The following is a 16388-nucleotide window of genomic DNA, read 5'->3' as shown; positions in this document are numbered from 1 at the left end:
TTAACCTTACCCATATCCCACCTCAATAGCAGCTAAAGTGTTTTACAGTACAATATGAACACAATAAGTACTGTGACGAGTCGGCTTCCTCCCCCCTGTCCATCATCACCACCCCGTCCCGTATTCGCCGCCCTTCACCAGGCTCCCGACGGGAGTGGGTGTGTGAGAGAGGAGGGGCGCTGAACACCTAGGGCTGGCGGCGTGTGATGAGGCGCACCTGATGTGAATAGAGCCTCATCACCGCCGCCGTTTAAACGCCGAGCGCGCCTCTCCTCGGGAGACCGGTCTCTTCCCCGTGCATGCACGCTGGTGTCCTCGTGGGTCCAGGAAGGGTGCGTCGAGGAGGACTGCCGCACCCGTTAGGCGGCTGACGGGCCAGGATGCCGGGCCGTCGAGTCCCCCAGAAGCGCCGGGGACCATAGGAGATGGAAGGAGCCGCGCAAGAGACGAGAGGGGAGCGCGTGCGGCCACCGGACTCCGCCCCTTCCCTGGACCCTTCCCTGACGAACACTACCCTCCTTCACTAGCCCCGCGGCACAACGAGGACACCAAGATTCCCCGTTTATTTGGACACTTTTCCCCCTTTGGACACTTTTGTACATTTTATTGTTTAATAAAAACCTCTCCGAGGCTTGACGCCACACCCACTGTGTCTGTCGTTGGCTCCTCCCGCCACAGTACATTGTACAATTTTTTTGATGTAAGTACATAGTAGTTAAGGCCACCTAATATAAAGTGACCAAAATATGAAATGATAATACTAACCATGGGGAATTTTATCATGATTTAATAAACGGTAAACGTTCCATCCCTGAATGTAACCCAACAAGAACGAATCTCAACTCTTACCTGTGGCTCTCTCCCCAAGCCAGCCCCTCCTCCAACAGCAATCACAGGCACTCCTGTCTGGGCCGAGACGAATTCCAGCATAGGTGCCAACGGTGCCCGGTTGGGTGGTGGCGGCTTCTCTTCCTCAAACACAAGGCCTTGTAGCGGAGTGGTAGCCAGCAACTCGCACAACTGTAGCAAGAGGCTCCCAGGACTGCTCTCGTTCACAGCCAGCCAGATCACGTTCGCGGGTCCCCATGGTGTCATCACGCTCTCACCCACCTGTCCCGACCAGGCCCGACTCAGAAAACCCGTCCCCGAGTTGCTGCTACTGCTTGGCCCAGCACCGGAGCCGGAGCCCGCCGAAGAGGCGCCGCCCACGCCCCCCACCCCAGCGCTCGTTTCCGGGAGGTGGGAGGAGCCGGAGTGGACCACAGCGATGTTGACTCCGCCCGAAGCCCCTCCAGAGTCCCTCTCTCTCTCCCGGGGGCGGAGCAGCAGTGGGGGGGAGGGCTGGGCCGGCCCAGTGCATGCCAGCACAGCCAATAAGAATGAAAGGGCGGGTCTCGCTGACATGACACAGCCAGAGAGCCACTTGGGTGAGTAGCACTTTATGCAAGACCTTGAGGGTAAAAAGAAAGAAGAACTGTTAGAAACACCATAACTGAACTGAACAGAGGGAAAACATGAAAAGCAAGCCATCAGCATACAGTCCATCAGCATCAATTAGGACGCCACCAGACACCAAGATACATTAACCTGGCAGCGGTAGTTTAGTCCCTGCACGGGGATGGAGAAGAAAGCTAACACATCTCACCTCCCTGAACCCAACCATTCCCCCCAGGGAACATAAGAAATCATTACTCCTCCTGCACTGATTCATGCGTTAGATCCTTCAACGCAGGAGAGAATCTCAATTCTCTGCTATAAATCTGCCTGGTCGTAAAGCGTCCATCCCTGCCTGGGTAGATTCAGAACAGACTGAGTAAATAAAAGTGAATGTAAAGAAGAACAGAGGGGATGAGGCCGCCCTCCGCGCCTTTTGTTTGTGTTCCTCGCACAATGAGCGAAAAAGTGAGAGCACACAAGAACGAGAGAGGGAGGGAGAGACGGCGCGCTTGTGCTGATACAAATGGCAGGCCATGTAAGCGCCAGCAACACCATGAATCATTTTCAAGTCACTTTGTACGCCAGCCATCGAAACCTACCCACCCATCCCTCCGCCGTCGCTGTAGACGTGCACATACACACTCTCTTTAATTAACCTCCCACTAAACACTTATTTACACACAAACGACGTGTATGTGAGCGCACAGACAGGCAATAGTGTGTTATACCGTGTGATGTATATCACAAGCGTACCTATATTCGCATATTAAGTAAAGCACTGACTCAGGGCTTGGCAGCACATTCACACACCCACAAGCACAAATGCACATCTATCTCTCCGTCATACTGGCTACGTTTCAGCGCCGGAGCTGCTAATGTCAGAGCTTTGAACCAAAAGGCACGCTGACGTCATAATTTCTTCTCTCATTTCCCTCCACCATTAATTCTTCTTGTGGTTCTTTTGACACTGGGGAAAAAGACACAGAATGGGGGATTAAGACTTGGGAAAGCGAGATCCGTTTGGGAAAGACCAATAGGCAGAGAAGAGGGGGTGAAAAAAAATGAAAGAGATGTGGGCGTTTGGATAGGAGCAGAGTGTGTGAAGTGGGAATGAAGAGAAGGGAAGGCAAAGGAGGTAAAAAGAGAAATATTTAAGAGCGAGTTCAATAACGTAAAGGACAGATGCCTAAAAGGGAGTTCTGAGTAAAGGCGAAAGGGCCTATCAGAGGGTCTGCTGCATAATTCAGCACATCATTACAGCATTCACACCAGCCTATAGGCAAAGACTGCAGTGGCAAGTAAGGGGGAAATACTGCACACTAAATAGAAGAACACAAACTAAATTTATTTGGCTCTTGTGTTATTATGTCCAGCGCACAGCACTTCAAGTGGATGGCAAAGGGGCTATAGGTTTCAGTTCTCATTTGGTGTGTTGAAATCCAAAGGGATTGTGGACCAGAGAAGGTGACTTCTTTGTGCATCAAGCATAAAAAGCCATTAAAATTATAATTCCGCTTCAAAGAAATACGAAGTAACGGATGGATAAGAAAACAATAACCCGTACAGTAGACCAAGTCTAGATAGGAACATCTGTTCTGGATAGTTAACTATGATTATAAATGAAGCTGTGGAGGTATAAAGCTCCTTATGTTTGATTCAAATGGGTTATTAGTAAGAGAGTGCAAAAAACACAGAGTAGGAAGTCCAATACATACCTCAGGCGAAATCATCAGACTTACTTCTAAACATGAAGTAAATTGAAAAGGAGGTTAAATATTTGATAGGGTAAATATTTATAGGCACTATATACATTTCCAAATGTGTTTTTTTTTTAATCTCAGGCTAACATGGCAAAGTAATTATGGGCAATTATGAACTCTGTAAAGGTGCAAGTGTCATAAATGTTCAGATTGGTTTGACGCTAAAGTCTGGTTTGTATGTTTACACCAAGGAACCACATGATTTCTCGTGAAAATGAGGTTAAGGGTTCTTGTCATCTAGGCCAGTGGTTGTGCCCTCAGGAGGCGCACAGCACGACTCTAAAAAACATTTTTTCTTTGTAATATGCAAAAATAATTCAAAATGTTATTTAATTCAAATAGTTATTGTATAAAAGTATATTTTTAATTGTAAACATACATTCATGCATCTATAGCCAACACTGTTACAGTATATAAGCAGTGCAGGATTTGAATAAGTAATGTTCACTTTTATTTGATGATATGCTCACAAATGTGTAGGCTATATCACACTCTTACTCTGGGCAAAACCAAGATGATCGACAAAACGCCAAGATATTATTCCGTTTGCCCTTAAAGTCTGTGAGCTTGACTTTCTGAAGACGAACTTAAAGAGTGGGCTGCTTTTGACTCTGGAAGACTGAATTCAGCTACGATTTCGACAATGAAACCAGACAGCACTTCAAACACCTTTAAACAGAAATGAGAAGCTTTAAGACATACAAGACAGTACATTGCTCCAAGTTCATAAATATTCATTTATTCGATGACTAATGATTTGAAATGTCCTTGAAATCAATTTGCAAAACCGAAAAGGTGAAACTAACATTGTTCTCTATTTTTATGAGCATTTAAAAGCTTGTTGCCACATGTTGATAACGGAAATGCTTCGGCATATCAGAAAATAGTGTGAAAGCAGACCAGAGGGGAACAACTGAAATTGGTTATGGACTGAAGCAATCGTACAAAGTGTGAAAACACTCTAAGCCAGGCAATTTGGCCAGTCACTGCCTCTGTGAGTGGCCGTCTGGTGATTAAGACTCTGTGCTGATAACGCAGACGTCACAAATGTGATTCTGGGCAGGACTGACACATAAACTGGGGAGTTTCTAAGTGAAGCCTAACACAATCAAGTCTTTCATCAAGACACTTAATACCGTGTTGCTCTAGGGAAACAGCTCCTGCTATTTGTGTAGAACAGTAGAAATTGTCTGCTAAATGACAAGTAACCCTTCATGAAAGCACACTGGCGACTAAACTTGCACACAGAAATGAAAACGCCACCAAGCAGTAACTTCACAATCATTTAATAAACAAATTTTTTTTCTGTTGTACTTAACTACTTAAAGCTAGATGTTGTGACAAAGCAGCTGCTGAAAGACAAAGAGAACTTAATGCTGCTAAACAGGCTTTATGTTATACTCCAGTCTCAGAACAAGCCAAAGGTCTAAAATAAATCAACTACCACCCCACAATTTAAAGTCTTGTTCAAATTATGCTACTAAGAACATTAAAAAAAAAAAAAATGGGATTCTAAAGGGATAGTATGCAATTTTACCTTCCCCTGTGGAGTATTGATGTGTGAGTTCATGTTTCCCCAAGAGTACGATGGGAATAAGTATTTCGGTCTCGGCACAGTGTAAATCCGTTCAGGGTAGTAGAGTAGAATAGACTCATTCTGGGGCAAGTGACCTCATGATGAAATGAGTCAAAGAAAAAATGTCTTGAGATTTCTGTGCCGTACTGTAAATATACATTTTCTGCATGGGGCCGTATCTCAGCACATCACTGCGCTCCAATATGCAGTTGCTGGGGTTCAAGAAGCTGAACCAATAATATAAAGCAAAGAAATCTGAAGCAAAATGAGCCAAACTAACATTTCTACAAAAAGCTTCATGAAATAATAATACAGAGGTTCATGAGAGAAGTAGTAATAGGAATAGAACTGATTTCTCAATTCGATTAGATTCCAGTTCACAAGCTCTCCATATTTTCACCCCGTTATAAACATATTTTGTTTGCTTGTTTTTTAATCTTACCATTTCAATCAATTTTTTGATCCAGTTAAGAAAAAAAAAAAACTAAAACAGTGGTTCTCAATTTTGGCTCTGCACATTTTGTATGTCTGTCTTATCTGGCATGCTCAGAAGCTTTCTCTTAATGAGCTGATGATCTGAATTAGATGCATTAAATAAGAAAAAACATACAACGTGCACAGCAGTCTGTCCCTAAGACTGTAGTTGAGAACCACCGGTCCAAAGGATTCTTATTATTCAAATCTTATGTTCAATTGACTCACTGTTCGTTACAGAAATCTATTGTGTGACTTCAGAGGACTTGGAACATGCAAGTTGTTTGAACCACTTTCATAATACTTTTATGGTGCTTCTTTTATCATTTTGGAGCTTGACAGCCCCAGCCTCAATTCACTTTTAATATATAGAAAAGAGTGGCAGGATTTTCTTAAACTCACCAGCACTAAAGAAAGAAAACAACACACAGATTTGGAACGACATGAGGGTGCGTAAATAATGACAAAATGTCAGAACTGTTCTTTTAGTCTTTCAGAACTACATCAAACAAAATAAACTGTGGAACTTGTCAAGGTAACTGAAGGTCGAAAATCAAATAAGAGCTACTCGCTGCTCAACAAGCAGGTTCTTTTCAGCGTGGTTCAGCTTGAGGTACTAGCACAGGCAGCAGTAAATTCATGGAGCTCTGTATCCGACTGACTGACTCTGAGAAATTAACTGGCTTGGAATCCGTTCTCCTAGTCCTCATGACTTGTCAGCATGCTTATGACTTGGCGTGCCGTAGAAAAACAGGATCTATTCACAAAGGTAACAAGAATTTATTGCTCTTTTAGTCACAGGTATTCTACATCCGAAATTGCGCTCTTTTCAAAACAGCAATTTGTGCTCTGTGAATGTCTAAAGCTAAGTACAGTGCTTTGACAAGCATTGGTTGTGCTTTTGGTATCCGCAGAGCAACCTCCATTTTTTTTTGTAAAAAAAAACAAAAAAACAAAAACAAAAAGCAAAAAAAAAAAAAAAAAAACGCTTTACTCAGCTCTGGAAAATGCTGGCTCTTCAGGGCATTTTCATGTTAATAATGCACCTTTAAATAACATTCTCGCTAAATGACATCTCTGGGATCATTCCCTCTTCAGCTGTGCCCCTGTGCCACCACCTCACGAGGATTTTGCTGCAGGTAAATTTACAGCAGCGCACTTTCATCAGTCTTGAATGACTGTAAAAATCATTCAATGTTCCTCAATGAACCCCTATAAATATTCTGTTATGGCACCATAGCATCTGTGCACTGGGTTTTGAGTAGCTTGCAGATTTCTTCTTACATGTGCAAGTTGCTTGTTGGGGGAAAAAATGGAGGGCTGAACAGATGGTCACTTGTTCAGATCATAGGTCCGCAGTGCAGTGCTTTCCAGAGAGAAGCACTTATCCGAAATGACTCTCTTGGGGGGAAAAAAATGGAAAAATAAATAAATATATAAGAGATGCTAATCCGGGTAGCCCCATGTCATGCAACAGCATCTGAAAAAGCCCACCATGAACCTCTTCCATGCCATTTCCAATGTCTGGGCGATATTGACTTCAACATCTTCAATATCAAAGTCTCTTTTTTGTGAAAGACCTGGATGTTGTGTAAGCCGCTATCCCTGCAGGTCTTTTTTTGTTGTTGTTGCTGCAAGGGATATGGGTAGATCACTGTCTGCGTTGTGCAGCGCTGTCTAACATGCGGTCGTCTGTGATTCGGACATGGAGATGAGTTATGGCGGAGTCCGCTGTGTCTCATCTAACAGCACGAGCCCTTCATCATTCACAGCTCATGGCGCAGGTTTTACAAAGACTTCTCTGGATGGATTCAACATTCCTTTTGTTTAAAAAAAAAGTCAATGTTAAACCAACAGCCATAACCTATTTATTTCTGAGTGAAATTGAATTTTTAACATGAAAAAAAGTATAATTTAAAAATAAAGGTGCCAAAATGAACCAAAATGGGATTTAAGCAAATTTAAGTAGAAGAACCATTTTTGGTACCCCAAAAGAAATATTCAGTGAAGGAGAACCATTTTTGCCCATTTTGTCACTCTTAAAAATAAAGGCCCTTTGTTGGCATTGTGGTTCAATTATGAACCTTTACCATCAATGGAGAGAAAAAAAAAAAAAACAAGTGTAATTTTATTATTAACAGTTCTTCACAGTAAGAAAAACACTAAGAATGTTTCACTGACGGGAATCAAAAATAGTTATTCTATGGAACTGCTATTAAAACCCTTCTTTAGTTCATCCAAGCACCTTTATTTTTAAGAGTGAGAACATTTTGTTCAAAAGGAAGGTTCTCAGAATGTTAAAGTTTCTTCTTGGAAGAATGCTTTCTAACAAAGAATCATTTGAAAACTTTTATTCTTATCAGTGAAGGGCGGTACTCAATTTAATTCATTGGAATTGATTGGCTTGTGAAAAGTGGGCATTACATATAAGAATGGGGTCAGGTGGAAGGGGTCGAAAAATGAGAGGAATTGGCAGCATCAGCCAAAAAGGAGCTGTTTTCAGAGGTGGAGCAAAGGTTATTACATTTTGATGAAAGAAATGCAAAGAAAATATGAACACAAAAGCATTTTTTTCTTTTAAATAACATGCATCAATGAATCATGCATATGAGCAGAAATGTGTATCAAGCAAGTAAATAAGGTCAATTTCGATTTCATGTTGACTTTAATAAAGACGGATCCCACTGTCCTTTCCAACAGTTCCTATTTCGCAGTGCATAAGCCTATATGTGGTTACAACACAGAGTTCAGAGTCATATTATTGTAAAATGCAATACATGAGAAAATGTCCACCCACAGTCACTCCAGAGGTCGCAGAGTCCACCGCCGTCTCCTGAATGCCTCCGCATAGGAAAGTTTTAATGACATAATAATATGCAATACCTTGAAAACCTGCTGTTAATTACTTTGGATAATTAGCAGAGCAGAGACCCCATTCATTGAATACATTACAGAGAGGAACCTTGACGTAAGCCGTCATCCCCTCGGTCTTGCTAGTGCAAAAGAGCACGCACAAGTGCTCTCCGCGAGGTGCAATAACCTCCTCTGTGGAAAAGGATTCTATAGTGAGGTGTTATCTTTGGATTCACAATCAAGCTGAAGATCCCCTCCCAACAAAAACATCCTCTTAGCAACATATTGCACAACCTCGAGCCAAAAGAAAGGAGTAAAAAAGAGAAGAAAAACAAATTAAATTCGGTCAAGACCGAACTGCTTTTCACGGCACTGCAGGGCCCCTGCTCTGACAGAGATGGAATTTCATGCAGCTAAAGATGGCTTCCTCTCACTCAGGCCCAGCCTTGTCCCTCGCAACAGGGGTGACACTCCGTGCGCTACACACACCTAAAAAAATACTAATTCATATGCCGATGTGCCAGTCTGCTTCAGAGCACCTCCATCCCCTATACAACAGGCACTAATTTCAGAGCATGCCTCGACACACAAACCCATCTTTACAGCGTTAAATTAATATTTAATCGCATATTTGTTCTGCGTACGATAATGCCATCATTAGTTCCTTGGTGCAAGTTGCCATCTCTCTTTCAGAGACCCACCTGGCAAAATCAGTCCTGTCATTTCATGAAACGACATCTTCATTCAGTCTTCCACACAGTTTGGCACAGGTCCACTGGCGTAAGGAGCACGGAATTGCAATTTATTGCACCACAGACGCATTACTTCAAGCATATTCTTCAAGAGTGTGTCGCTGCGAGAGAGCAGATTGTACCTGAGAACCAGCAAGCCCCAAAGCACAAGTCAAAGGCGGCGAAATATAAAACGATACACTGAAGGTAAAAGAACGCCTCAGTCGATTGGGCACTGGTGCAATCTTTTGTATCCACAAAAGGACGATGTGATGAAAAAAAGCATTGTTGTTATAAATGAGGTGTTAAAAATGAAATGGAAAAAAGTGTGTTACGGTATCTGTGAGGCTTCAAGCATATGAATCGACAGATGCCAGCCGGCTCTGCTGTATTCTGCCACAAGGGGAAAGTAATCAACAGGCATCACTGTGACCTTGTTTCCAGTGTTCTTAACAATCATTTAGTTAATTAGATTTAAAAGAGGCTTGGGAAAATGAGGGCGAAATTCAGCATGGCTGTATTTTACAGGAAATTACAGATTACAAAAGGTGAAAGAGGTTGCGAGCAGAAGGAAAGAGTGAAAGCAAAAGATATAGGCCACAGACAGGGAGGAAAAGACATACCAAAAAAAATAAAAATCAGGGAGCGAGTGAGGGGAAAAGAAACCGAGAGAGGAGGACCAACAAATATGAGGACAGACCAAGGACAGTAGCAAGAAGGTCTGTTACAGGAAAGAAAAGAAGAATGTTAACAAAACTCTGTTTCCTACCTTTTCCCATGCAAGTATTTCCTGTGTTTCTCACCAGGGCTTAAATGGATTCAGTATTCTCTCTTTCGCTTTCTGTTTTTTTATATCGCAGTCCCATTTGCCTGAGCTAATGAGTTGATATTTAGCTGGCTCAGACACAGGCTCTTAAAGAGAGCTGCTGGGAATTGCAGGCCGGCCGGGGGCCTCAGGGCCCACTCCACCATGCAGATGGAACTCTCACACTTAAACAGGGTCAGTCACTGGTTTACAAACACCACATCATTTCAAATTTAGCTAAAAAAAAATGCACTCAAGGTGAACCGCAATCAGCACATGTTGAGTTTCCTTGCACAGCTGACATAAAAACAACCTTTAATTAAAACTGGGTGAATCTTACCAAATCTAGAACATGTCCAATTGATATTTCACACCAACATGGAAAAGGACTAAAACTTTGCATAAAGCAAATTATAAAACATTACTTGAACATTACCAAGGCAGGCCTCTACCAAGATCTTATCTCTAATGCAAAAAATGAATAAATAAAATAAACTCATTCAAAAAGTACAATAAAAATTATATCATATTTAACATACATTATATATTTAATAATAAATTATAATAAAGAGAAATACACAATAGATATTAATTATCCATAATTACGGCTGGGCGATATATCGAACGCGATTGTTATGCGCATCTCGTCAGTAAAGCCGGTTCCATGATTAGTGCTAAATCTCCATCATCTGTTTTCAAATGGAGCAGTATTTAATACACAGAGCCGTAGTTCACAGACAAGCTATGCAATATCACGCTGATAATGACGAGATGCGCATAACAATCGCGTTCGATATATCACTCAGCCCTGTTTAAATTAGTACACTTGTATATTTAATATAACTGAATAAGGTATAATTTGGAACTTTTATACATCATGGTATTTGTAAAGAAACCGAAATAGAAGAAGAAGAAAAAATCCAACACTATGGAAGTTACTACATGTTGAATTTGATTTGAATAAGTACACAAATTTGGTCATAAATAGTAGATTTTAAGTAATAGATGTGGCTGGGTATAATAACAAATATGGCAAAGCTCTGTTACATGAAGGAAGAATTCAACAAAGAAAGCAGTAAAAAGACATGCACCAAGCATGCAGGCTGATGGTGATGTAACCAATTTTAGACAACATTTACCCCATCAGGCCACATCACTGCAATCTCCAATGCTGCAGTCGAGTATTTCCAATAGAACTGTCCCTGATGACATCTACTAGTTATCTGTGGTGTGTGTGGGCCACACTGTAACATTCACTTGTCTTGCGTGAAAAAAAATCAACACACACACACACGCGTTGGTTTTTGTGGTTTATGGGGACTCTCCATAGGCGTAATGGTTTTTATACTGAACAAACTGTGTGTGCTATTGCCCTACACCAACCCTACACCTAAACGTAGCCCTCACAGGAGACTTTGTGCATTTAGATTTAAAAAAAAAACACAATTTAGTATGTTTTTAAGCCTTTTGAATTACGGGGACATAGGCAGTGTCCTCATAAACCACCTTCATATTGAAATACCTCTGTCATACCCATGTCATTATACAAATTTGTATCCTCATAAACCACATAAACATGCACACACACACACACACACACACACACACGAATCCAGAAGATTCAATAAATCCATGCATTATTCACTGCATACATGACTTCTGGGTAAATATATGTATTTTTAACCAATAAGGCTGTATTTTAAAGGAATGTCAGTTTGGATTAATTGAATGCAGAATGTCAGTTTGGATTAATTAATCAAAAATAGGTCATTACACTTAAATCAAAACATGATATGGACTAGTATCTATAAATATTAAGCTGCAAAAAGACTATGTAAATATAAATCCTGCATGTTCAGCATGTCTCTCTGTGTATGAATGGCGCAGACCTACGTTCTGTTTACTACTCATACTAAGGCTCGCAGTGATTTTAGTGTCTGCTGTCTCACTAAATGTGAAATACACGGACAACATCTCCAGAACTGCTCTAAGAGTCACTTCCTGAGCACTTTACCCTTTAATTTGAGTACAAATAGCGTCATACCAAATACATCGAGAAATTTAAAGGTATTCACGGCAACCTGTCAAAATAAAAGTTTGGTTTAACTTGAAGACTGTGCCTTAAATTGTGTCAGAAGTATATTACTTTTATTTAGTAGAATGTACTACTACTGTTGACAAATGAATAAAACTTAATTTTTTTTAAGGAATCATCACAGAATATTTCTTCCATGTTTTAATTTTAATAGTAAATCTCCTTTATTTGCCAAAAATAAAATGTTTAACTTTCATTAAAAAATTGTATTTAAAAAGAATTGTTGTTTTTATGCATTCAAATAATTAGACATGCTAATGTTAGACATCAGCTCCAGCATCTCACACACACACGAGTGTGACTTTGGCACAATATTTGGCAACTTTCAGACCCTTTTGGCGGCTTTTTTCCCATAACAGGTACATACAGACAAACCTGGACACTTTTTTTAAAAAACCTTAGCTATCGTTCAGTTGGAAGATGTCGGCAGTACTGCCCTGCGTGCGCGAGGTCTGACTCTCCCGGCGCAGTGTCGCCTCTCTCGGCATCTGTTCTGTGCAGTGAGTGGCAGAGAAGCAGTACTTTCAATTGGCCGTAACACAGCAAAATATATCATATCATTTACAAAACAGCATTTCCAAGCACCTGTCGCTTACTGACTGTTTAGACTTTTAAATATGAACATAATTTTTCTGTTAATATGCGCATAGTTTGTTACTCAGATGCAGATAGTGCGCTGAATGAGACAAAATGGTAATATAGCCAATAGTTGCTTTTTAGTGCAAGTTGGATGCATGTTGATTTTATCAGATGTCGCGATAATAAATCAGGATTTAAGGAGTATAGTGAGAGTGATTCCTGGTTAACGTAGTATTAATGGGTCGTCTTTACTATTTATGCCTGTTTTATGTATGACAACAGAAAATATAATGTGAACAGCTTTATTGGGCATTCAGTTGTATTACAGTATGTGACATTTCATAGAGTAGAACAGATCTGAAATGCCAAAACTCGTCTGAACGCAAACTTGAAGCAATGACGTCATAAATATGCAAATTAATATGTGATATCATCTGGCACCACAAGTCTCACAAAATCCTGTGGGAATACCAAAATTGTAGTAGTTCAGTAGTAAACACATGATACCACATTACAACAAAAACTAGTAATGTTAAACAATTCATTTTAAAAAGTTCAACTAAAAGAAAATTTTGGCTTTAAGCATTTCGAATAAAAAATATTTAAATAAAACAAGGTGAGAGGAATACATTAAAAACAGCGAGCCGTTTTCTCATTAATACTGTTGTTTGATTAAAATAACATTAATTAACACTATATGCTGCATTTACAGATCCAGTATTTTACAGAGTTACCATTTTTGTTCCAGCATCATTAAAATGAGAAGTGAGTGCTCTTCACGGAACATGCACATAAATTCACATGACAAGGTTCAAAAGCACCTTGGCAAAAAAATACTAATACTTTTGACATTCCTACTCCCTACTGTAATATGATCTATCAAATCTGTTGTCTTCATTTGGATACCTAATGAGCCTTGTATTGAATGATATCACTATTTTAAAACTATGCCTAATGCGCTATCAGCACTGCTGCTTTTATCGCCTTGCTCTTCTTTATCCACTAATAAATGCAAAATGTATGCATGCTTTATAGATAACTATGACTGCATCATTAATAAATTAGCTGTACCCATTTATGGGTTCTGCGGCTAGATTAGAGATGCCACTGAATCTGGAACAGTGCCATCAATGAGTGTTATATCTTTGTTATGTTTGGCTGTAACATTAAATTTACTGATGGCCTGCCAGTAGCCTACCATCTCGGTTCGGCGACCTGAAGCGATAACTTTCCCGGCATCAGCGGAGCGGGTCGTCTCGCTCACTGGTGTATGAAACTGGCAGCTGCTCAGCTAGAATTCCTACAACTGCAATTCATACAAATTCAACATTGTAGTGAGTGTTAGCTCTGCGAATTTCAAAAAAGACAAAATGGTCAGATTCATCACAAACATTGGTGAAACAATAAGGCTTTTCTTGACAAGCACACATTTCCCAAATCACAAAGCATTCGCTACATGGATATAAAAATCAAGAAGACAAGATTTGGCACAATCAGTATGCACCCCAGTGTCTTCATACAAAAGTGAACCTCTGACTTTATTTGATTGATGTGACTGATGTGCTTTCCACTTTAAGCCTTGATTGACTGATGGCATTAGAGCGAGTAATGCATGTTAAGATAAAGCCAACGTGGGTCACTCAAAATTCCAGCTGTGGTCTCAGAGTTTCTTGCAACTTCACTTTCACTGTTGATGCAAAATACATAACCTTGAATTAAACTTTCATAATTTCATCCTGCAATCACATCCTTGTTTTTGAAGTCTCCTATCTTGTCTTAACACTGTCTCTAAAAATGCATCTCCAAGAATACTGACCATATGCAGTTACTAAAAACAACACAGTCCACAGTCACCACACACTTGGCTTTTGTATCAGTCCCTGACCAGATATCATTCCCAGATCCTGAGATAACATTGAGGCACTGAAAAAGAATTGCACACGAAGGACAAATTCTGGCCACATCGAGTATGACAGCGCAGTTACCCTGTTTGGCAATGCTCTTAAATGAAGATGGTGAGTAATGGACTGGGCAGAAACATCTGGCTGTGATGCTCTACTCCTAGAGCATTGTTACGGCTAGGGGCATTGCTAGTGTGAAGAGGACTAAAGTAATAAAATAGGGGATGATAAATAATAAACAGAAAAGCATTGACAACACACCTGAAGGCTTATTTCATTACACAAGGACCCTGCACTTTATTAAAGCTAATGAGAAACAATCCCAGGGTGAGTGTAGTCTCGTGTAGCCAGACCTTCAGACTACACTCTTCAGACTGGCAGCTGAAGGTCTGGAATAGTTGGCCGGTTTCCTTGGCCAAGGCCCGACATGTCAAACAACCAATCATAGTTCGTTTCGTTTAGCGTCACGTTTCGGGGCATGGAAATGTCACCACAATAACAGACCGGTGTGTGAAACTCTCAGATGTATTTTAAAGATTCTGTGCCGTGAACTTTAAATATTTCACATACTTTTGAAAATCCAGCGTTTATTGACCCTGATAAGCGTTTGTCGTCACATTTTTAAACACGACGGCTTTCTTCTTTCGTGAGGGTGAAATTCTTATAAGAAGAAAACCCAAACAATCTCAAGTGTCTACTTTCACAAAGATATCAATGTCACACAGTGCTCTTGGATTTACCCAGAAATTGAAGTATTGAAATCATTGCTATTTAAAAGCTTAATTCTTCCAAGACCAAATTATCTGAGCTATGACATCCACATTCATTTTTATATCTAAAAAAAATATATCTACTTTAGATATACAGATACAGTATCTACTTTAGTCCTCCTCACACTAACAATGCCTCTAACCATAACAATTGTCTCGGAGTAGAGCATCACAGCCAGATGTTTCTGCCCAGTCCATTACACACTATCTTCTTCAAGAGCTTTGGCAAACAGGATAACTGTCATACTCAACATGGCCAGAATTTGTCCTTTGTGTACACTTTTTTTGTGCCTCAATGTTATCTTTCCAAAATATCTGTTTTCTTTTTGCAATACTTGATTGTATTTCATTTTTATTCCTCCTAAGGAATTTTAACTGAACAAAGTTCAAGGAATATTGTGGGTTCTGTACAAGTCATGCTCAATAGATAGCCTTTGTAGCAATGTTGATAACTACAGAAATTTCCACTTGTCTTTTCTTTTCTTTTCTTTTCTTAAAAAAAAAAAGTAACAAATGTTGGTTACAGTGAGGCATTTAAAATGGAATTGAATGGAGCCAATCCATGGTAAAACACTCACTATATTAATAGTATAATCACAAGTAAACGTGTGTTCACATGATTTTAGAGGAAGAAAAAAAATCACATATAGCCCAACAAGTTTGACCACCGTGACAAACCCTAAAATTACTGTTAAAACTATTTAAACAGCTTTACAACTCATTAAAGTTAATGTAAGTGTGGTTATAAAATATTCTTCACAGTTCTGCTTTTACATCTGCTAAAAACTGGTGCCATTCATTTCCATTGTAAGTGCCTCACTGCAACCTTGATTTTTTTTTTTTCTTTTAAAAAAAACTGAGGCATAAATTATTTTTGTGGTAATGAACATCATACTACAAACACTTTTGCTTAACTTGTACATGGAATATTCCTTTAAAAGAATCTGAGACTCCCATTAAGTCCCCTGAGCTGTGACAGAGCAACACAAATTTCCTATGGAATTCTTTCTTTGGATGTACCTCAGCAAACAACACATTTTCCATAAATTGGTGAAACATCAGAAAACAGCCCTGTCCAAAACAAAGAAGCCTCTTGCTGTGAATCCATGTTAAATTAATGCCTCCTCCTTGAGGTACAAAATGAAAAGAGATGAAAAAACTCATCCATCTCATCAAACACAGAACCGTATCCCACTCAGGAGACTAAAAAAAAAAAAGGTGAGGAGCTTAATTTGAATCATATCCCAAAACCCAGTGAGAGGGAGGAGAGAGTGGAGAACCAAAGAGTAAAAGTGACAGTGTGTGTGTTCACTGCTGTGTGTGTGCACTTTGGATGGGTTAAATGCAGAGCACGAATTCCGAGTATGGGTCACCATACTTGGCTGAATGTCACTTCACTTTCACTTC

At 40.1% G+C, this 16388-nt stretch overlaps 1 protein-coding gene across 1 annotated transcript in view; it reads right to left on the bottom strand.

The window, feature by feature from the left end:
• grin2da (glutamate receptor, ionotropic, N-methyl D-aspartate 2D, a) overlaps window positions 1-16388 on the bottom strand; it is a gene marked incomplete at its 3' end in the record, with an annotated part of 64591 nt that overhangs the window by 43619 nt on the left and 4584 nt on the right. Inside the window, exon 2 of the mRNA XM_079442595.1 lies at window positions 850-1450. Coding sequence (XP_079298721.1) covers window positions 850-1404 — 555 coding nt within the window. The 5' untranslated portion in view covers window positions 1405-1450. The remainder of the gene's footprint in view (window positions 1-849; window positions 1451-16388) is intronic.

This window comes from Barbus barbus (assembly GCF_936440315.1).
Source record: "Barbus barbus genome assembly, chromosome: 19".
Classification (NCBI taxonomy): Eukaryota; Metazoa; Chordata; class Actinopteri; order Cypriniformes; family Cyprinidae; genus Barbus; species Barbus barbus.
The sequence above is the reverse complement of the archived record's forward strand: the minus strand, read 5'-3'. Positions and strand labels throughout refer to the sequence as shown.